Source organism: Alosa sapidissima, chromosome 6 (genome assembly GCF_018492685.1).
Source record: "Alosa sapidissima isolate fAloSap1 chromosome 6, fAloSap1.pri, whole genome shotgun sequence".
NCBI lineage: Eukaryota > Metazoa > Chordata > Actinopteri > Clupeiformes > Clupeidae > Alosa > Alosa sapidissima.
In genome coordinates, this window is record NC_055962.1 from 18297993 (window position 1) to 18322053 (window position 24061).

General features: G+C 41.5%; 3 protein-coding genes across 4 annotated transcripts in view; 1 reads left to right on the plus strand and 2 right to left on the minus strand.

The window, feature by feature from the left end:
• The first annotated feature begins 1615 nt into the window (after nucleotides 1-1615).
• mrps18a (mitochondrial ribosomal protein S18A) lies at nucleotides 1616-13614 on the plus strand. The gene is made up of 6 exons (XM_042096633.1): nucleotides 1616-2220; nucleotides 2503-2534; nucleotides 10508-10612; nucleotides 11113-11236; nucleotides 12480-12549; nucleotides 13233-13614. Exons 1-6 carry the CDS (start codon nucleotides 2064-2066, stop codon nucleotides 13375-13377), a joined length of 633 nt encoding a protein of 210 aa, XP_041952567.1. The 5' UTR covers nucleotides 1616-2063; the 3' UTR covers nucleotides 13378-13614.
• rsph9 (radial spoke head component 9) lies at nucleotides 13561-16326 on the minus strand. The gene is made up of 5 exons (XM_042096621.1): nucleotides 15877-16326; nucleotides 15552-15720; nucleotides 15321-15450; nucleotides 14068-14214; nucleotides 13561-13829 (listed from the first exon to the last, which is right to left on the minus strand). The coding sequence occupies exons 1-5, from the start codon at nucleotides 16101-16103 to the stop codon at nucleotides 13669-13671; spliced, it is 834 nt and encodes a 277-aa protein (XP_041952555.1). The 5' UTR covers nucleotides 16104-16326; the 3' UTR covers nucleotides 13561-13668.
• Nucleotides 16327-18991: 2665 nt separating this feature from the next.
• The window catches only part of LOC121712364 (receptor-type tyrosine-protein phosphatase gamma-like), a 66759-nt gene continuing 61689 nt past the window's right edge, over nucleotides 18992-24061 (minus strand). For both annotated transcript variants that reach the window (XM_042096617.1, XM_042096618.1), the window contains exon 9: nucleotides 18992-19304. In XM_042096617.1, coding sequence (XP_041952551.1) covers nucleotides 19077-19304 — 228 coding nt within the window. In that variant the 3' untranslated portion in view covers nucleotides 18992-19076. The remainder of the gene's footprint in view (nucleotides 19305-24061) is intronic.

The following is a 24061-nucleotide window of genomic DNA, read 5'->3' on the forward strand; positions in this document are numbered from 1 at the left end:
AAAGCTTTTCTGGGAAGCCTTTTGTCCTTTTGGTCTTTCGTGTCCCAAGACTTTAATCCATATGTTGTAGGTCACAGAAATGCAAGGCCTAGATGTCTATTATAAATGCCCATATAACTGCATACAAAAGTATTTGTAATAGCATGGTTGCAAACATCCATCAATATTTGTAATTATTTAACCCATAGTCCTATTGGTGTAGCCACATTTGTCCCTTGGGTTTCTACATTGAAATATTATTATAAAGATGGGGCGTTGTGGCGCAGCAGGCTACAGCGCCCGTACCATAGACAGGTCCGAGTGTCCACGGGGACCCAGGTTCGAATCCGACCTGCGGTCATTTCCCGATCCCACCCCATCTCTCTTTCCCACATGCTTCCTGTCACTCTCTACTGTCCTGTCCTAATAAAGGCAAAAAAAGCCCAAAAAATATACTTAAATTTTTAAAGATTACCAGACCAATGTCAAAGGGAATAATTTTGGCGGCACTGTGGTGCAACTGTAGCCCGGTTGACTAGTGCAACTGGTTACAGCGCCCATACCAAATGTGGGTCCATGTGCCCACGGGGAAACAGGTATAAGTCGGCCCGGGTCATTCCCCGGTCCCACCCCATCTCTCTCGCTTCCTGTCACTCACTATTCTATCCTGTCCGATTAAAGGCATATAAAATCCAAAAGTATATATATTTTAAAAAGTGAACAATTTCAATCCATTTGCTCCTTTCTGTCAGCATATCTGTCAGTCTGCCAGTGTTGGACCACCAGCATAATAGTCACCAGCAAACCAGTCTGAACACCGGAACGAGTAAACACGTATGTTAAATCCGTTATATGAGAGGAAAAAGAGTATGACCCATCGGACTACCAGTATTTATTCATGTGCCCCTGAGACTGCATGGATGTTATCTCTTGTAGTCTGGGTTTAAAGGAGTGATCCGTATTTATAGAAATTAGCATTTTACCAATGATTGAGGTATACTTTTATCCAGGGTTAAGAGTGCAGTCACCTTCAGGATCTTCATTCTACGGCTCTCGAAAATCAGACTGCCATAAGAGTATACAGAACAGTCCAAGCACTAGGCCTACATAGAGGACTACCCCTTACAAAAACATAACTGCAGTTATACTGATTGTGATACTGCAGCTTTGACACTTGAAGTAGTGGAGCTATGTTCTGTAAAGGACAATGACATTTTATCTTTCTATTGTACTTCACGTCATGCCATTCACCCATGGCCCACTGTTTATTTTGAAATGGCTGCATGTCGAACTTACCTGCATGTTAAATCTAACAAACCATGTCATTAACAGAGCCCGTGGATCACTCCCTATTAACTCCATTGTAGCCTACCTGCAATCTGTTGCAGTTCCGCTAGGGGCGATCACGAATAAGTGCAAAAACAATGGGGGTCTATGGGGTTAGACGGTTAAATTTGTCTCTTTCACCTGGTTGTCGTTGAGAAATTGAAGATTTGATTGTGGTTTCTGCCAGCTCAATATGGATTATAGGTGAGAATGTCTAATAAGCCTCCAAAACAACGAAGAAAACATTAGTCTACTCTCGTAAAATACACTGTCCGCCCTCTGGTGGTGTGTGGTAACGTCACACCCACAGCAAATGTATGAAACCCTTCGCCTCAATAACTGCTAAAGCAATAACGAACAACTACTAGTGCACCACCTTGTTGTGGAGGGATTTCGGCTTGTTCTGCTTGGCAACACTGCTTTATGGTTTCTCGGCTTACCAAAAAGGCAAAAGCAACACAAACGAGCTCTGAACAGATGAACAGCAACAGGCCAGAGCCCGTCTTATTAGACATTCTCTGAACAGGCTCTGGCTCTGAAGCGTCTTCCCCGATTATTTAACTTCCGGGTCTCCTTTTAACACAACATTGGAAGAAGGTCAGAGCTGATGATGAAAATACACTTTTAGCTACGATACGGTTAATTGTTTTAAATGCAATACAAAATCACTGTCTTCGTCAATTTATTATCCGTAAAAATGTGATACTTAAATAGGGTGCTCACAAGTTACTTCCGCGAGCCGTAAGGTCACAGCAAAAATGGCGGCGCACGGGATTATGAAGTCGGTATTGACATGCTTTTCAAATGCCCAGCGCATTGTGGCCAAAAGTAGCTGCTTTACCACATTACAGAATGTGAACCGCTTGCCACAGCTCGCCGTATTCGGTCATGTTCCTAGTCGTGGGATCGTAAAAGGTAAGTGCCTTTTATTAATCACTGAATGTCACATGTAACGTTATAGCGGTCAGCAACCTATGCAACCTCCATGGAAGATCTATCTGAGCATTTGGCATTAGTCTAACACTAGGACATTTTTCTATAGATGGGCTCTGGCGGTCCCAAACCTTTTCCTTTTTTACTGGCCCACAAACCATTCGTGCTTGCTGTTTGTTCTTACACATGGCATGGCATTTTCATCAACCGTTTATTCTAGGGGAAATTGTTTAATTAAAATGTTAAATGCCTCTTCCTTTTCAGTGGTGGAGAAACAGGAGGGTAAAACAACAACTGTGAGTAAACAAGTCTTTGCATTATTACTTAATGTCAGGGGTTTGTGATCAGTTAACCTCCCTTGACCAGCTAAAGGGTTTCATTTGGAAGAATAGCGGGAATGTGTGCCTTCTGGTACTTCGGTAAAGTTAGACAGAAATGGGCAGATTCGCGTTTTGCGGTTCAATAAATCATATGAGAAATGTTTTCATTGCACAATAGAGAGCTCTATCTAACCGTAGTAGGGTAGACAAAAAGCTACAACCCGGTTTTCATCCGAAATAACAGTGTATGTGGATAAATAAAACGCATCCCTGTGAGCATTCTGCTTTCAGCCGAGCGTCTAGGGACCGTCTACAAATTGCAAAACCGAAAGTGGATACAAATACATTAAATAGCTCACTGTCATTGAGCCTAGTGCTTCCAAAATCATAGCACACAGTTAGTGCTTCCCTAGCAACACACTATAGTGTATACATAGACAGTAAAAGAAATGGACGAACAGACTCCGTCGTTTTCAATGGGAGGGCACTGAAGGTTTTTTCAGTTGGCTTGCCATCGTACTGCGCAGACTCGCACTTAACTTAGTGACGTTAGCCATCGAACTGAATCTTGTAACTCCTATGATAGATGGTTCACACAGGAATTCTTTTCACCCTTCTTTCACTTTCAAAGTCATCAAAGTTAAACATTTATTTATGTATTATTATTATTATCATCCTAACAAGTGATATCAAGTAGTGTTAATGTTGAAACTACCAGACATGATCATCTTCAAACACAATCATGGTAAAACAAAACAAAAAAGTTATAGCCTTGTCTTTCTACTTTTCCGACCTACAGTCAATACATCGAAAACCTCTGAAATGATTAACGTTAGTGCCGGTTTTTTATTAGGTTTACTTGCCTCTATGTAATGCTTTACCTTAACATACAATGGTATTGGGGCGGTGGTAGTGTAGTGGTTAAGGAGCTGGGCTAGCATGCAGTAGCCTGAAAGTTGTCGGTTCAATTCCCGGCTTCCACCCTTGTGCCCTTGAGCAAGGCACTTAACCCCAAGTTGCTCCGGGGATAATGTGATCCCTTGTAATATAGCTGACATATATAAGTCACTTTGTTCAGGACTTGGCTTCTTATCCAAACAATACGGTTATCTCCCTACTGTGCGACAGGCATAATAGTGTCCTATTACGTCAAACGTTAGCTTCCCTACAACCGGACTTGCTAACTATACTTCTTACGAGAACCTCAACATTACATACGAGGTAGTTGAGCCTGTTTTGCCTTCTATTGTTTATGTAGACTAGATGTACCGCATAGCGGTACAAAATATGACCGCCGCTCAGTCCTGTACATCCGTTCCGCGAAAATAAATCACACTTCAATTTGTCTCCATATTTTACTCCATCCCCCACTCTTGAAACTTTTGTGTATGCTTGTTTGGCATGCCTGAGTGTGTGTGTGCGGCTGCACAGAAAGTAGCCTACTGGTGCTGAAAAGGTGAATAGATTGTAGAATAGCCAAAGAAGATGTAGAATTGTTATAAAACCTTTAAAATCTCTAAACAATCACAAGTAGGGCAGTTCATCACAGTTCATCCATTGCAACTGGGTTGATGAAAGGTCACTTACACCTGTAGGCTACATTGTATTTGGGAAAAGCAAAAGGTATCAGCATAATGTTATTTATTTATTTTTTATGTATTTTTAAACAAAAACATCTCTGTCAGTTCCATGCGGTTTTCAACAGCTATCAAAAACAAAGGTCATTTTTGGATGGATGGATTTTTTGTGAATGTTTCTTCTTCTACATAAGATTTTAGTCATCTTTAGTTCATGTAATACTTTATTGTCAATGCACAAATTAAGTAACAGTAGTCTGAAACGTTATTGTTAATGCACAAATTAAGTAACAGTAGCCTATAGTCTGAAACGAAATGCTGTTTTACATCTAACCAGTGGTGCAAATAACTGACATGTCCAAATGGGCCTTGATGAAATGCGTCGCTAGACTGTTCATACACATTTTAACGGGCCAAAGTTGAAGAGCTTTTGTCCGTTATTGTTAGTGCAAATATAGGCTGATTCATGTTCCCTTGCATTGTTTAACTGAGGTCCATGGCTAGTCTGGCTTTCATCAGACCAAGCTCAATCTTTTAAGAAATCAAAAAATAAATAGCGGGCAGATCAGGCTGGGTTCACCCAGCCTAGTCCATAGGCACCCGATATTGTTTAATTTTCCGATTGAGATATACACGCTCTGGCTATTCTAAATGCAAAAATGCATCAGAGAGTTATGACAAAACGGTAACTAACAAACTAGATCCTAATAGAAAGCTGTTAGCTTCCCTAAGCTACAGGTAGGATTATAAGGTAGGCCTATTTACAACATAAATTGTCAATAGGCTATGCTGGCGACACAAATAAAATCTCCTTTGGAAACCAATGGCTTACGCCTTACAGTATCAAGCGGACTTAAACTGTCATATCGTGGCGAAAAGTTGTAATAACATTCACGCAGCTCCATGAGTCAAGGAAAGCGCGAATGAAGTAGCCACTTCTAAATGGGACCCACTACACAGTAGCTTAAGGTGTTTTGCTAAAGCAGCCATAATGAAATGAAGGTGTCATTGTTTGGATACTTCACACACACATGCTTTTTAATTTCACAGACTACAACTACCAAGCTGGAATCAAAGCACATCGATTCCCCTCTCACACCCTGCACGCACTTAAAACAAAATAAACAGGCGTCTCAGTCTCACGCATGTATAGGCAAAACTGTATCAGACCGGTGTAACGTTGGTAAATCTTCCATTGCACAGAATGATTTTGTAGCACGTGCAATAAATGACAGTCGAAAGATACAAACAGTGCTGCTATACATTTGCTTGGTATAACCGCATTTATAGTTTTCTACAAATGCAATAAATCAAATGCCTCCATCACTCAACCAACGCTAACGGTAACATTACCTAGGTCCTTATTGATATTACAAGATTAACGTACCTGCAGTAAAAACCAAGCATGTCCGATAAACATCCTCAGATTTATTTTGGCTTCAAGAAGAAATGGGAATTACACTTCATGTGAACATCGTCCTATCCTTATTAGATGTTCGCTGCGGTAAATTACAGTCCTTGTATGAAGCGTCCATTGTTTTTTTCCAACCCACTTTTAACTTTTAACAAAATTATGTCTCACTGCAACGATGCGCCATCTAGTGGACAAACGACTACTTCTCGCCAATACTGAAAATGCAGCCATGATGATGATGATGAATATTTATTTTGGCTTTCTTTTAATCCTACTGATTTTCATTTTTTACCGGGGGGGGGCAAATCACAAATGAGTGATTATGAGCCAGGTTGATGTGGGCCCTTGAGACCAACATACCATAAAAGATTCACAGAGAACTGTGTCTGCCCTACCCTCCTTTCGGGGGGTCCAGTCCAGCGGGGGGGCTGCAGATGAAAACGAAAAATGACGGTTCCATGCTATCCATGTGGGGGTACATGGCCACCAAGTTTTGTGTACCCCGGTCTTTCAGTGTCCCGGGAATCCTTGTTGGTGTACGTCACTAAATGTACACATAAATTATTTTATTGTAAGGCCCCCCCATGAACGAAAGTACACAAAACTCGGCATGCATTCAGAGGGTGTCATAATGATCCTACACTTTTAATTTCGTGCAGTTTTGACCTTGTCAGCCAGAGATATTGAGATGAAAACACCTAATTTTTTGCTTTTTAATTTTTAACTAGGTGGCGCTATACATGAAATAAGTGGTAATGGGATGGGTTGACATGCCCCCTTAAGACCAACATACAAAGAAAAGGTGGACCTCCTAGGCCCTACGGTTCTCGAGATATTCACAGAAAACTGTCTCCGGCCACCTACAGGCCAGTTGGTGTATAGTAACATAAATTAATTTATTGTGTGGCCCCCCATGAACGGAATTCCACAAAACTTGGCGTGCATACAGAGGGTGTCATAATGATCCTACACTTCCAATTTCGTGCAGTTTTGACTATGTTAGGTCACAGATACCTTCAATTACACCACCTCATTTTTACTTTTTTGTGTTTAACTAGGTGGCGCTATACATGAAATGAGTGGTTATGGAATGGGTTGACATGGCCCCTTGAGATCAACATACAAAAAAAAAATGGTCCTCCTAAACCCTACGGTTTTCGAGATATTCACAGAAAACTGTGTCTGCCCTACCCTCCTTTCGGGGGGTCCAATTCAGCGGGGGGGCTACAGATCAAAACGAAAAACGATGGTTCCATGCTATCCATGTGGGGTTACATGTCCACCAAGTTTCGTGTACCCCGGTCTTTCAGTGTCCCGGGAATCATTGACGGAAATTTGGGCATGCGAAAAAGAAAATAAAAAAAAATAATAATCTGACTAAACCTATATGACCGCCGCTTCGCTGCGCGGGGGTCATAATAATACAGAAGCTACAATGTCGGCACAGGATATATGTTATATGAAGTTATGGGAGTTCAAAAAAATCCTAAATGAATGGGCGTTCTATGGGGTTAGCAGAGAGTTGATAACCACTGCTCCATGGATACTTCTACTTCCGGGAATTCGCCTGCCCCCTTGAGTGTATACACCTGCCAATTACGGGAAAAACGAACTCGCCCTATTTATATATTTTTATTGGGGGTAAAATTCAATAGCTTCACTGTCATTGAGCCTAGTGCTTCCAAAATCACAACACGCATCTAAGGCCTCACTAGCAACATACCACACCAGCTAATTATGGGAAAACAGACTCACCCTATTTATAATCTATTTTTAATGGTTGAAAAATGCAATAGCTTCACTGTTATTGAGCCTACTTCTTCCAAAATCACAACACACATCTAGGGCCTCCCAAGCAACATGCTACAGCAGGTAATTATGGAAAAAGTTCAGTTTAAATTTTCAGTTTAACACATAAAAATAAAATGGGTAACCTATATAAGTGTATTTCCTGTCATTTGTTTTCCATCTTGTTTATGCCCCTGTTGCCCTGTATTGAATATCTAATTGGATATTTAATCTGTATGGACATTTTTACATATGTTATGGGTGTGGGAGAATGGATCAGCTGGTTGTCAAACCAGTCAGCTGACGGCCCTATCAGCTGATGCGCCAAATTTGAAAGTCTTTAAAATCGAGGAAGCGAGAGGGAAAGTGAGACGAGTATTACGCTCAGGGAGACCATTGGAGACCTGGCGAGTTTGTGACTACAAGTGCACTGGATTAAGCTAGTGGTGGAAGTAGCTAAAGGCCACTGTTTACCGGGCTCAAGGACTACACGGAAACAACAACCGATACCCGATACCCTTATGGAACAATTAAGAACTGTTCATTTTGAATTGTGACTTGTTTGAATGATTGTGGTTTAAGTGTATGTAAAATATATGGTGAAACGAGATTCACATTTATGTTGCCTGTGCTTTCTCTTAACATTCTTAGGAACATATCAGTATTTTATAGCATGATCAGAGAACTATCCGTGTTTTAGTAATAGTCACTGTATACCAGTCTGATTGTTACAGTATGTTGCTAGTGAGGCCCTAGATGTGTGTTGTGATTTTGGAAGCACTGGACTCAATGACAGTGAAGCTATTGAATTTTACCCCCAATAAAAATATATTATAAATAGTGAGTCCGTTTTTCCTGTAATTGGCAGGTGTAGTGTGTTGCTAGGGAACCACTAGCTGTGTGCTATGATTTTGGAAGCACTAGGCTCAATAACAGTGAAGCTATTTAAATGTATTTGTATCCACTTTCGGTTTTGCACTTTGTAGAAGGTCCCTAGACGCTCGGGTGAAAGCAGAATGCTCACAGGGATGCGTTTTATTTATCCACATATGTACACGGTTCTTTCGGATGAAAACCGGGTTGCAGCTTGTTGTCTACCTTACTACGGTTAGATAGAGCTCTCTATAATGCAATGAAAATGTTTCTCCTATGATTTATTGAACCGAAAAACGTGAATCTTGCGAATCTGCCAATTTCTGTCTAACTTTTACCAAAGTCCTGGACTTTCCACCTGGTTCCTTGCGCGTGCATGCGCTGCATGCTCATAGCCTACCACAGCTAGCCTGGAAAATCCAGACCCTGGTAATCTAGGATTAAGGATCTGGCCAGAACACGTCTACGGAGAGCCTGGCCACTCCGTATTAAATCCATAGACTATACAGTCTATGATTTAAGTCCCATTGTACCGAATTTTGGTTGTAGTTCCACCAGAATTCCACTGGGGGCAATCACCATGAGTGCAAAATGAATGGGAGTCAATAGAGCTAGACGGCTAAATGTGTCTCTTTCACCTGATTGTCGTTGAGAAATCTCAGATTTGATTGTAGTTTGTATAAGTTCAACATGGGTTATAGGTCAAAAGTTGAATGAACGAGTACTTATGCCCTTTTGATTTCTTACAGGTTGGGTCGTTGTTGCCCATAACACGCTAGCATTCTGCTAATGAATGAAGTCATTGACACGTTTCAAAGGCTTTTTAGAACAATTAAGTGACTGAGAATACTCAACCAAGTGTATTTTCTTTGCCTCCCCTGTCAAATACAATATTCAAATTACTTGCCAAAAAATTATATCCAGAGAAAAGTGGGTTTTGAGGGGTACAGCTCCATAGACCTCCATTCATTCTGCACTCGTGGACAAGCGCCCTCACGTGGAACCGGAGAAGGAACTGCAACCAGTTCAGAAACCGGAACCCTTATTAGACATTCTCTGGTCTGGCCATGAACAATGTAATGGCCCAACTCGAGGGGCGGCACCAAGCATGCATTTGAAAATCTCACTGCATGCAATTGGATAACACTAGACCAATGTTTACTCTGAATGATTCCGGACTTTGACGCAATTGGATAACACTACGACCAATGTTTACTGACCTCCAACCTTGCAGCACTGTCATCAGTTCAGCTCGCCTCTGGCCCACATATATCAGATACGTCGATTTGATTGGTTGGATGCAAGGGGTACAAGTAACGTGCATCATTGCTCATTGCCAGAGTGTCTCGCAGAGACAATTCCATTGTGCTCTCACGAGCAGTCTGGATTTCCAGGGTATACCACAACAGCTGTCTGCAGACATTCACAAAACAAGTTGTTCTAGGTGGATAAGTCGCTTTTCATATACACCTTGCATCCAGCATGATTCTCTACTCACTGAGCCAACTTATCTCTGGCTATTACGCGAGGCAACACCCAGATAACATGTTGTCCTTAGGTAGGCTATCTATGTGGTTGATCATTGGGTGTTGTTATTGTAGCAGGCCTAAATTCTGAGAATTTAAATGGTACAAAAAGAAACTACATTTCATCGCACCAGTCCGCCATGTGTTCAGGGGTTGAATGACGCAAGTGAGCAAAAATTAGTGTATTTTTCAAGTCAAGAAACGTTCTTAATTTTCGAATGTCTTTGTCAGGGAGCATTTGACTTTTGAAAACCATAGGCCTAGTAGTCGCTCGGACAAGGAGTTATAAGATGAGGGCAATGTAACCATTTGTGTCACCTAATGCAAGACAAAATGTTGCCACGGTGTTGCTTACGTGGTTAATTGATAGGTGATTTGACGAGAGAGTTTAGAGAATTGGAGTAGCTCAGAGATAATGCGCTGAATAGGTAGGCCTGGTTTATAGGTGCGTATATTTATTGCAGGATCGAATACAGTTTTATGCTATAAAGTTTGCAAAAATATAGCCTATATTCTACATGTCTTGTCCGAGTGGTTGTAGTGTAGTGATCATGGCGTAGGTATGAAATCTGACCTCAAATCCATCTAAAACAACTTATTTGACAACTCCTGTAGCTGTGGTGAGCACGAGTGAACACGAGCATGCACAAGGAAACCAGTAGGTCGGGAAAAACCAGAAGGCACACAACAGGATACAGTTACAGGATGTTGCCGTGGTTGTAATGTGATAGTGAGAATATAGGCCTAAAATTGAGTGTGTGTTTGTTTCAGTTAGAGGGAGTGACTGTTGATTCTCCTGATACACCTGTGCCACCCAACCCTTCAGCCCACTGCCCCATCTACAGATGGAACCTCCAGAACAAATACGACTACACAGTAAGTGTGCCACACATTCAACAATCAACATGGGAAGAGCCCTGGGTAGTGAATGAATAGTGCCCTTCCACTCACTTTGGATGTAAATGTGTTAAAAAGTATTAAATTTACTTACTTTCCTCCCTCAACATTCAAGATCTTACCTATGTATCTAACCGTCCTCGGTTGCAGCACTGCTGCCGCCCATGTCACCTGTGTGGTGTAGATACCAGACTCGAAATTGCAACTTCCAATGAGTGTTAACATGGTGCCAGGCCATCGCCTTTTTTAGTGTTGGGGGAGTCACCAGTACTCCGTCAAATGATCCACTCTGATTGGAATATGTTGCTTATCATAACGCTGTCTAAGTTTAATGTGTGATTGTGTGGGTCCCTCTATTAGGAGGTGCTGATGCCTGGTCAGTTCATCCGCTCTGATGGAGATATGAGGTGTATGATTGCATTATGCTATAAGACAGTGTAAGTTAAGTGTGTGTGTTTGTGTGCGCTTTCCTCCATTAGGACGTGCTGCTGCTAAGTCAGTTCATCCGCTCCGATGGGGGCATGTTGCCACGGCGAGTAACTGGACTCTGCACTCCTGAGCATTACAAGATTGCAGCCTGTGTCCGCATGGCCCAGCGAGCAGGTATGTGTGTGTACATAAAAATTTGCCTTGAATTTTCCGTGAATATTTACAAACACTCCCAAGGAGTTAGTTTTCCGTGAACATGTTGGGAGTCGGACGGAGAGTTGGACCGATGCCTTAAGGATATTTCAGTCTGGATGAAAGATCGCCACTTTCATCTTAATCTCTCAGAAACTTCGTTTTTGGTGTTTCCAGCTAAAACGGCTATTCCAACAGATTAATATCCAGCTTGCCTCACCTGGGCCAGAGACTTTCTAATGAGGAGACGCAGCACTCAAAAAATCCTCCATAGAAAAAGCATGGGGTTAGTTTGTAACGCCGTTGTCTACACATCCCACCCCTTCCTCGGCAAAACGTCAACATGTGAATACATTGAGCCATTCATGTGGTGTAATGTGAATACATTTAGCCAATCATATGGTGTGTTGTGAAGACATTGTGCCAATCATGTGTTGTGAACTTGCCGCTGGAGCAAGATTGGTGTCGTGAAGCCTTGTGCAAGCGCATTTCTGCCGAATAGGATGCCCAATGAGTGCCCAAAAAGCGCTGCAATATGGCCGCCGAGTGGAGGGACGACACTGACCAGATCTGCTCCCTGCTATCATAATTCAATGATCAACATATCGATTTCCAACTGCCCACTGGGATCTTCTGATGTCTGTTGTGTCGACCAGCCATAAACACTAGGTCAAATTCAAGACTCTTTTCCTCCATGGTTCCTTGTTGGTGGAATGAGTTGCCCAGTGTTCTCCGTTCCTGTGATCGTTCTGGGTCTTTCAAGAGGAGTCTAAAGGCATATCCGTCATATCTTCAACATGCACTTCGTTTATTAAGCCTTTCCTATGCGTTATGGTTTGTATATTATAGTACTTTATTTTATTTTCATTAGGCTATTGATTGAATTGCTATTGTTTATTATTGCTATTTTCCTTAATATAGTGTTACCAACTTTTTCAGTTGTTTACTGTTAAATGTAACTTTGTATTGTTTATGTCGCTTTGGACAAAAGCGTCTGCTAAATACCATAACCATCTGTTCAAACAAGTATGTTCGCCATTCTGTTCAAGAAATTTGATCACACCTCATGCGCGTGTACATAGACCAGCGACCAGATATGTGTACATGGCCCAATGAGCACATCAGTCTTTGTGTGCTAGTGTACTTGGGTGGGCATCTGTCAATCTCAGCAGTCTGGTGATGTATTCCCTTAACTCTTCTTTGTTATGTGTTTGTATGTTCTCAGGTCTGCTTCCGGATCACAAGCCAACTCCTCCAGAGGGCCATACTCCCAAGCCTAAACCACAGCTCAATAGGTCTGTGTATTTGTGTTGTTCCTCAGGTTAACCACACTTAAGATTATGCAACATGTGTACCCAGTAAGGGTACGTTCAGACTTAGCGTCTTTTTCTGACAAAAGAAGTTATGCAGACCATTTTTTCAGTTTGAAAAACAATCTGCCAGTGTTCTTGTTCCAAAAAGCAGCCAGAAGCGTTTTTTGCTATAGGCAAAGTGACCAACGTTACGTGTGGATACAAAATATCGCAGAATAAAAAATTGGGGTTGGCTATTGCTTTTAGTATGTTGTGATAAAGTTGTGAAGTCATGTCAAACAATTCCCTATGCTCAGACACTAAAACGAGTCTCTCGACTGGTGTTCTGTCACCTTCTCCATTTTTTACTTGTCATGGGAAACCACATGTCTCTGTAATCCACTTGTGATTGGTCAGCTGTAAAAAAAGACAGCATGATGTATGACGTTTTTCCCGCTAGAGGTTGAATATTTCTCAACTTCTGAGCTGCAGAAAAAGACTGTTGCTGTTGCGTTTTAAAAGAAGCCGACGACTTTTTTGAAAACACTGTCTACTCCATAGGATTATAATGTAAAACGGACGCTGGCAGCTGCAAAAAAAGACGCTTAGTCTGAACGTACCCTAAGACGTATGAAGTATGGCTTGCAGAGTGCCTGACATGCATGTGTATTGTGTGTTTTTTGCAGATACCTGACCCGTTGGTCAGCAGGCACAGCCAGACCCATCTATAAGCGTGGGTTGAAATGGTGTAAAAAGCGCATGCCTGTGGGAGACCCCATCCTCAAAAACAACATTCAGTATGGGAAAAGACCCATACGCTTCTGGCACTGAGACTCGCGTACTCGCACCATCGCCTCTGACATGCACACAGTCCTTAAGATATCAGTACAGGAAGAAAAGCATTTGCCTTCGACACACACCCACACTGTCTTCATACTCAAGAACATTTTGGTGGGTTTGAAGGGGGGTGGTAATACTGTGCTATCAGATATGTAAATATAAAACTATGCTGTGCAGAGTTCCAGAACCTTTTATTCATTGTAAATAAAATAAGTCATGAGAAATTAACTTGGGTTTAATGTTGTGTGTCTCATCTCCTGTGATTAGTTTATGTGTGCATGTTCACAGCATAAAGGGCAGGTCCAGGTTCTTAAGTCCAGTCCCCATGTAGACAAAACCATGCTGTGGAGTTCCAGGGATGTGATAAAAACTCAGTCCCAGCCAGAGGAGAGACCGCAGAACACACACACTGCTGCCACGCTCAAACTGGATACTCCACGAACCTGATGCGCGCATGCGCACACACACACACACAGAGGAAGAATTCTGATGTGAATCAAGAATGTTGACTATACAATATAACACAGGCACACCTCAGTCAGTCAGGGGAATGTCAAGGCAAAGTGCATTCACTTCTGTGTTTCTGTCCCTCAAACACACACCCATTCACTTTCAAGTCTTTATCCATTGAAGGAACTACAGGGTTCTAAATCCTGAATCTTTTGTTGACTATGTACCGACCTTTAGGTATGTCTTCGCTCAGAGGGTCCAGGAAGTCTCTGCAAGGGTCTGATTCGGCCATCTCAAGGATGGATGGCTTCCTCAGGCACTTGGGCTCACTGAAATGTAGATAGTTACTCAGCTTCCCAGCTTCGCCAACTGAAAGACCTGCAAGAGCACACTTCCTCTTACTGCATACTTGGAGCAGAGTGTATTAAGTTACCAATGCTCAGTTATAGTGCCCAATGGTGAATTGATAAGTGTAGGTAGTGGTACAGTTTCCTCATCTGATTCCGCAAAAGCATTAATTGCTGTAAAATCTGCAGTACATGAATGCCAACATACATCTACTTTTTCACAGAAAAAACATACATTTGTATTATAAGTAATAATATATAATAATACAATTATTTGTATAGGGCAAGACGACTGATGTCTGTCCTGTGATCCTGGTACATTTACCAGTAATCTGCTATTCATGTTACACGCCTGTTTTCCCATGTAGATTGCTTTTCATTTTTGACGGTTGTACTGTTCTGTTTATTCCCCATGTTTTCCTACTTTGGACATTTTGACGAGTGCCAGCCAAATACTTTTCAATATTTTCAACTGAGAATCGTTTCTGATTGATGGTGTGAGAATATTGATGTTTTCTGATGTATTGATGATTGAAGTATAAGTATGTATACTCTTTTGATCCTGTGAGGGAAATTTGGTCTCTGCATTTATCCCAATTTGGGAATTAGTGAAACATACTCAGCACACAGTGAGGTGAAGCACACACTAATGCTGACCCAGTGAGCTGCCTGCTACAGCGGCGCTCGTGGAGCAGTGAGGGGGTAGGTGCCTTGCTCAAGGGCACTTAAGCCGTGGATGTGGGCATGGGAGAGCAGTGCTCAACCACTTCCCCGCCCACATTTTTCCTACTGGTTGGGGATCGAACCGGCAACCCTTCGATTACAAGCCCGAAGCCCTAACCAGTAGGCCACGGCTGCCCAAGTGAGTACATATAGTTTCCTTGACTCAAACCTACACACATTCTACCCGTTTGCTGTTGCTATACAGACCTGTACTGCCTAATTAGGCTATAGGGGGTAGCGGATTTAATAAGTATGCTACGCTCCCTTGGAATGCTGCAAGGTCAAGTTTCTGGCAATGGTGTCTCACTTCAGAGTAGTTTCCACTGACCGATATCATCCTACTCGTTTAGCTTATATAGCCTATTGCCTACAATTGTAAATGAAAAACTACCCGTATAGAAATTCCCGTCATACCCTCAAAGCTGCGGTTTGTCTGCACGGTCCCGTGGGGACTCTTGATGTAAGCGCCCCGTGGAACCACAGACACCTCTTGATCAATGGTAAACACAGTCGTGGCCAAACGCTTCTCTTCGCTAACCTTAACCTACGAAATAAATGGTGGAAGACGATCACATATTGGAATTGAGCGTTTCTGAATGAAAGTTACTTAACTGTTGTTTTGAGTCCAAGCCGTCTTATTCTTACCACAATGTCCTCCTCCACCGCCTCGTCCCCCTCTCCATGTCGCCGAGTCTCCGTGTGTTCGTACTCATGTGAGGGGTCTCCCATGAAGCGCCCACTTGCCGCAGTGTTTACCTCCGCTATCATCTCGTCCGTAGGTGGTGGCAGCAGGTCCCAGTCCATGCAATCAAAACTTCATATACAGCCAAGAAAATACCATCGATTAAATTCAGGTTAACGACATGAAAGTGATGTGTGATATAAGTGGTGGTTATAAAGATATGTATCGATAAAGCTTTTTCGGCCCAAAAACTTTGTGGAAAATCAAGAGCTTGACGTTTTAACTTACCTGTATAACGTCTTCTTATCTCTCATCTCATCGTCTTTTAGGCCCTGAGCGATGAAATAATCCCCTTTTATACCGAGGATCTTCCCCCAGAACAGAACACGGTGAAATTTATAGTTTTTCTGTAGGATGACCAGTGAGGTCTGAAGGGCTGCTTTCTGTTCACTGCTCAAGGTTAAACCTGCGCCGGAGACTAAATCTAAAGAGTAATACAAACTAGTAGAATCCATTTTAAACGCCCCGATTTAATAGAAATAAAAGAACACTCTAAGAACAAAACTAAGACACGTAAAATAGCAAGTAACTTTACAGCTAGCCTAGCAGCTACGTTCTAGACTTCGTGAAACTCATGCTAATGTTATCCACAGAAGTTGATTATCATTGTAAACAAAAGGTTAGCAACGCGTCGCCACGGCAACAGGTGCCCCACTTCCAAAGATTCTAGAGAGAGCGCCCGAAGTGTGACGTTGCGTTTCCATGACGGCAGGATCTAAACAAACTTTCGAAGTGGCGATGTGAAGCTGGCCCCTATGTTATTAAAAAATGAATAAAAACACTGCTATTCGTTTGTGCCGTAAAAATTATCGTTTGTGCTGTTAAGGGGTTTAAGTAATTAAACTTTACATTTTCTGGCTAGGGACGTCACTCAGCCCCTTGCTCAAATTTCTCCAAAATAGTCTCAATTGTTTGTGCTACGTTTGTGCTACTATGTTTTTAAGATGTTCCATTTTATTTGTTACACGTGTGACGCCATCCAGCCCCCCATCAATGTCCAAATCTTCCCAAAATGGTCTCATTCGTTTGTGCTAGGTTTGTGCTGATTTGTGCCGTCCAAAGATACATGCTGCTACTATGTTTTCTAAGTTATTATGGTTTATTTATTACTCGCGTGACGTCAGCCCCCCATCAATGTCCAAAACTCACCATATGGTCAGTGTTGCCAACTATTTCAAATGAAAAGTAGCTAAAGCCAGCTCCAAAAGTCGCTAAATGACGTCACGCACTAATTTGCATATTAATTACGTCAGCACGTCGTACCCCCCCCCCCCCCCCCAAAAAAAAACGGTGATGGCCCTTTAATTCCCTTTTACTCCTGTTTGCTTTTCTCCTACTCATATAGGCAACTTTAAGAGCCTAGTTTAAATACATTTGATTTAATATAGCCTACTTGTATATTTATTGATAGGCTACACTTTACTTTCTGTAGCCTATCATCTAGACTACACTAGAGCATCAGGTGGCTGAAAAGCAGTCATTTCCAACCTATTCACTGCTGCATCTGCTTTGCACTGCTTGAAGTCTGATTATAACGTGACCATAGGGTAGCCTATACGCAATGTACCCTTACGGCAATGGCTATATTTTGGATATATTTAGGCTACATAATATAGGCTAGGCCTACATAGCCTAAACGAATGCTATAAGTTTTTCTATGTATGTTCGATTAACTATCTGCTTTGCTTGTGAATGAAGTTGTAGCCTACTTTGTTCAATTGTTGAACGATGCTGGCAAGCGTGTCCCTGTTTCCCTGTCATCATGTCATTGCTCTCGTCTCGTTGACTCTCTTGTTGTAATTTCACCCGTATAGTTGCTGCACCTTCCAATGAGCGTTGTCTGAGCTTAGACAGAGACTTTCTAATGAGGAGACACAGCACTCAAAAAATACTCCATAGAAATGCATAGGGCTAGTTTGTCACGCCAATATGGCCGTTGTCTACACATATCCCACCCCTTCCTCGGCAAAACGTCGACATGTGAATACATTGAGCCAATCATGTGGTGTGATGTGAATACATTGAGCCAATCATATGGTGTGTTGTGAAGACATCGTGCCAATCATGTGTTGTGATCTCGCCGCTGGAGCAAGATTGGTGTCGTGAAGCCTTGCGCACGCGCAGTTCGACCCAAAGACTGTGCCCAATGAGTGCCCATAAAACGTTGGTATATGGCCGTCGAGTGGAGGGACTTGCCTAAAAGGACTTTGGCTTAGATCTATAGAACATCTACTTTCTTGTAATAAAATGGGCGGATACTATATAGGCCAGTCATTCCTTTTATAATCATGGGGCAACGCTTTGGGCAAATTCGCGATGTACAGTAATTCACTAACGAAACAGGCATGAGAGGAGAGATTTTCTGACATTTCAACAACCAAACAGAGTTTGCCATCTTTGCGAGAAGATTCTCACGCTTTGAGCTGCTGCTGCAGTCAGCCTGGGCAAACCGAAGGATAACGCAAAAAGAAAACAAAAGTCGCCAGACACACGAAAAAGTCGCCAGATTTGTTGTCAGTCGCTAGATACACTTTTCAGTCAAACAAAAATGAAATTGAAAAATCTGGCAAGTATCGTTTGTGCGGCTCGGGCAGAAGATCATCTCCGCCAAGTTCCGTGAAAATCGGATGAAATTTGTAAGCGCTGAAACTTTTCGTAGAGTTTGGACTAAATCCAATATGGCGGAGGTCCAATATTGCGGAAAGTGACCGGATAGGAGTCGATGAACTCGGGATGGTCCAAGGATTCAGACGCTACCTTAATTGTGAAAATCAGTGTCAAGGATCATGCGCATGAACACATGTCCAGCATTGAACTGGTGGTGGCGCTAGAGTGTTCAATGTATATGCATAAAATTTCAAAAATTCATTCATGTAGGTATGCCCTGACTGGGCCTCAGGTCAAAGAAGTATGATCATTTAAACGAGTTTTATGACAAGGTTGGTGAGGATGGGAAAAATCTTACATTTCTGTGCAAACTTTGCCCGCCGGCTTTCAAAAAGAAAATCTGCACTTCAGTCACATCCACAGCAAACCTGAAACGGCACATTGAACTAAAGCACCCGGCTAGCCTTTCAAGGTATGTGCAAGCCAATAAAAAAAAAAAAATCAAAAGACAGTCAAGACAGATCCTCGACCCAAATCCCATTAACTTGCGTTCTATATGGGCTGTGGCAATACTTTTGAAAAATAATAGCTCGCAGCAACATATGGAAAAAAAGAACTATGAACTAGTTCATTTTAAAACTTGTGAACTGAACTTTGAACTAGTTCACATAGAAAGTGAACTTTCCCAACACTGTATGTATGTATGACCCACAAGCACACACAGGAAACGCTTAAGTAAAGTAAAAGTAAATTTTATCCATATGTGTGTATGTATGTATGTATGTATGTATGACCCACAAGCACACACAGGAGACTGAGCCTCATGTCATCCTCGGGAGCAGGAGGGACACCAGGCTGGTCAAGAGGACGGCCAGGAGACTGGCAACTAGGCTGTGAGATGAGGAGAACATTGGTACGGCGGCGTTAGCACTGGCAATCAGTATCCGGTCAAACAGGGCCTGCGTTGGCCGATAGTTTTGGAGTAGCAGTCTCGGCTCCTCACCCTCCTCTGGCTCATGATGGTACACTGTTCCGATGAAGCGATTATACTGCAACGGCAGCGGAAACAAAAATTATGTGTTGTGTGTGTGTGAGAGAGAGAAAGAAATGGGAAAGAGAGTGTACAAGAGAAAGATTTCTATCAGCTTTTATTATACTGCACACACACACACACATACGCACACACTTACACCTGGGATGGAAATTAGCACCCACCATGAGCCAAATGTGGGTGAATTTGTGCACTGGCGGGTGAATTTGGTCAACTTACCAGCCACTGTGGCGGGTAGGATAGAGCTAGTATACCCCAAATATACAGTCAGATTCGGAGGAAATTTCATAGGCCCTGACCGTTAAAAATAAGAAAGTGTATCGTAGGGATATCGTGTAATGCCTATAAAGTAAATTGCGCGGATTTGAAATGACCTAAAATAACTACCAGTGAGCCGCAGTCTCCCCGCAGCATGGCGTAGCGCTTCACTTTTTGACAATAGAAATAAGCGTGTCCAAATTCACCTATTCTTCTCTGTTGAACTCCTTGAGAAGTACTCATCACACAGATATCTCATGAAAGAGAGGCAGTTCGCGAGAAAAATAACTTAAAAATATACCGGTTTTGAAATAAATTGTAGCAAAATTCAACATGGTCTCCAACTTTGGGCTTTAAACATTTCTTAAAACTGAGCTGTGCTTACATTGTCAAGATATCTGTAAATATTAGAATTAGACTAGACTGCATTTCCGGCGGGAACTGCGAAAGTGTGCTTGCCCTGGTCCGGTCACCAACGTGAGCAGACAGTGACATACGCTATGCTGAACCTGGCTTGATCCAAGCATTCTAACAGTGCCTTTCAGTGTTGGAGCAGTGGCAATACCTCAAAAGCTCTATTCAACTATTGCCTTGTGGGGTGAATGCAGTTCGTTGGATTTTACCTGTGGCCTGCCTTCAAATTTAGCTTCTATGACTAAAATCAAATCAATAAAATAAAACAACAGCAGTGATTGGCTGCAAAAATAAATAATGTCACGCGTCTTGCACCTCTCAAACTGGGCTATCAGGTAAGAAAAATTTGAAATTATGAAATAATGACTAAGGCATTAAAATGCTGCTTGTTTGTCAGGATACTTTTTCACTGATTTATTTAAAAAATATGAGCTATGAGTGTGAATGTTATATATTCCATCCCCTAATTCTGTTTTACTGGTTTATTTGACAAATAATCTATATAGATTTGCTCTATAAAGACCTTATGTCTGTTTGGGATTATTTTGAGAGCCTATTGATGCATCTCAGAATAAAGGAATGTCCACAACATTAGTGATGTTTTTGTGTGCGCGCATGTCTCTAATAGCCACAATAGGAGTAATTTTAGCAACACCGTATTTTGTGTGGCCCATAACGACCCAGTGGATCATGAAAATGTGCCAAAATTCACATTCCTTGCTTGTTGTTGGTACATTAATCCCATTCAGATTGCCACTTATCTGAGATGTAAGAGTTCAGTATAGGTTTAAGGTCTGGGGCAGGGATTTGAGATTCTGTGACTTCTTCATTGAGGGCTTGCTTAGCAGCACTGTCCGCTTTCTCATTTCCCCTCAGACCAACATGGCCTGGGACCCAGCAAAAAACTACACTCAAGTTCTGGTTCTTTAGACGTTCTAGTTGATCAAGCTCAGCTTTGGTTGTACTTTTTACGTGACATTAAAGCCTACTGTAATTACATTTATACATAGTTATTCTACTGATCTTTATACTATTCATCCTGCACATAGACTTATTCTTACTACTCTTATAATGTTGTTTCTGCACTACAATGACACTGTTTCCACACTGCACATAGCTGTATGTTATGTACATATCTGTTTTATTATATTCTGTTAATACACTGCATATATCTATATTATTATTTATACTATTATAATGTTACTGCTACATCTACATACATTATTCTACTTATTGTATGAGATAACTGCTAATACACTGCACATATTTATATTTAATTCATATTACTCTAAACCACCTTCTGTAAATCAACTATATACTACTGTCTACATTGCACTATATTTCTTGACCTGTCTCTGTATATTTCATCACCTTTCTATACTTTGCATCACATTGCATGCATACTGTAGCTACATGAATCACAGCTAAGATCCTTGGTTGCTATGAAGGCCAGTCGTTCTAAATGGATGGTTGCTATGGCCAAAGGCCAGTTATCTCTTCCGTTGTCAAGCGGGCATATCCTAACTTTATCTTATTTTAAACATCTCTATTTTACTTAGACTACTTCCATACAGTGAGTCCCATTAAGAAGTGGCCACTTCATTCACGCTTACCGTGATTCACGTAGCAACATTATTAAATTAATCTGTCACCATATGCCTATGCCAACGTTTGCAAAGAGGAGAATCTTTTAATTTGATTCACAATGAAACGTTACATTTAATGTACATGTAAACAATGAGTAGGCTAGTTTTGGTTGTTGTTGGTGGTGTTACTGCATCCCTTAGTTATGCCTACAATGCAAAATTGTTCCCTCGTGATTGTTGGACGCATTTCAAAACATCGCGACGTGAAATGCCACAACAAAACATTGTTTGTGAATCGGTCTTATTAGGAGTCCTCGCTTAAGCTGTCACAGACTCAGGCGCTACTTTTAGGGCTAAAATGCTTCCTGAATTACTTAGTAAAAAAAAATAGGAGTCCTAAAGTTACGAGTGACGAAGTTACGAGTACAAGCATCTCATATCAAATGACCATGGCATTACGCTAAGCAACATAAATCTCATAACCAGCAACAACATCTCCCTATGACCTAGCTAGCTAGCTTCTAGCCACACAAGAAATGAAAGATGTTAAAATCTCTGCTCAGCATTCTAATAACAGAAGGGGCACATTTATGTGGACCACTACAACATGACTCATTATGTCTGTAACGTTAAATGTATAAAACACTTACTTTCATAAAGGAAGCACACCATCCAGCACATACACATGGAAATCGATATTTTAGGTACTTGGCCACGAACTCAAAACGTGTCTCTCTGAAGCTCTGTTCTAGAATCTTTGCTCAGAAGTCTGTCCCCGTTGCTTAGCAACATCAAATAAACGAAATGACAGTCTTCCAGTATTAAATGTGTACGTGTGATTCCGAATGGATGTGTGTGGTTTGCAAGAATAAACAAGAAATAACATTTCCAATAATTTCCCATGATAAATTACATAATATTTGCACCTTCATTACTTGTGAATCTCACACCGTATTTCAAGTAGGCTACACTAGTGAAATGTAATACAACGTTGCCACCTAGCGTTCAGATAGGTAGGCTATTTAACATTAACGTGACATTGCTCGTTTATTCTTTCGTCAACTCCATGCTTTTAGGAAAACAATCTTTTTTATCATAGTTCCCTCTTCAATGAGCGATTACCAGCTCGTTTTTGTAACAGAGATAGCTGTTTATTGTCCCTAGGTTTACAGAAACACCTATTCATATTAATACGTAGCCTATGGAGTGCTGCCGACCACTGTTCATTACATGGCCCAGAATGCCTTGCATGTCTTTACAACAAAACAACACAGTAAAACCTAAATGCCCGTAAACATATGCATTTGCATACTTGTAACATTTTTAATAATACTCTCCCATCATGATATGTAACAATAATGAAAAATTTAATTTGAATACCGTCAATGTGAAAACAACTCTATTATGTAAGCTATATATAGCTACTGTTCTCCTTGCCATTTCAGTTCGTAAGTCCATACTATCCCATGGCAGAGCAAGGATTTCATGATTGGGCAAGGTTGCCTGGAAACGTTGTGTCTGCTCTGAGACATTGTGCATACATGGAAGGCATTGTGATAGAAGGTGAATGGTGAAAAGGTGAATGGTGTGAGTTACCAAATACCCGTGGGTGGTTTGCCAAATGATGGAAACTTTTGGAATATTTCTTTTTTTTTTTTTTGCCTATGCACCCTCACTGGAGTCCCCAGTTCATATACAAAATTTGGTATCGATATGTGACAGTGTTCCTGAGATATGGACGACTTCCTGTTTCGGAGCTTCGCCGCCGATTTCGTTTGGCTGTGACGGGCAAACGCTTTCGAAAATCAAAAATCCTTCCGCTAACATTTGTGAGGCTTGGTCCAAGGATAATGTACGTCAAGTTTCGTGGCGTTCGGACCAAATTTGTGACCTGTGAAAATTTAGTTTCGCTTTCTGTTCAATCCAATATGGCGGACGAACGGCACGCCCACCTGACGTCATCTTCGCGACCAACTTACACCGGTACTGACCGGACGTTTTAAAGTTGGAACGGTGTCTCTGTCTCAAAGGGCCTAGGCGCTAGGGCTGACAAAAAATTAGGGAGACGGGAAAAATAATAATAATAAAACTTAAGAAGAACAATAAGTGTGCTGCTTTGCAAGCACACTTAATAAAACTTAAGAAGAACAATAAGTGTGCTGCTTTGCAGCAAGCACACTTAATAATATACAGCTCATGGTTAAGAGTTTGTCAATGTAGCATGCATGTATTTAAGTTTCTTAAAACAGAGCTGTGGTCAATGCATTGACCACAAAATTGGTCAACGCATGATTTTATAACAGGCCAAATAGAAAATAAATGTTAAATGTTACATATAGCCTAGATATCTGTAAATATTACAATCAGATGATGTAGGCTATATAGTATAGTTAGATCAAGTTGGATAGCTCCAGAACTTGCGCCAAAGCATTGTCGGTTACACTTTACTTGACAGTATCGACGTAAGAGTGACATGACACTGTCATGAACATGTCAT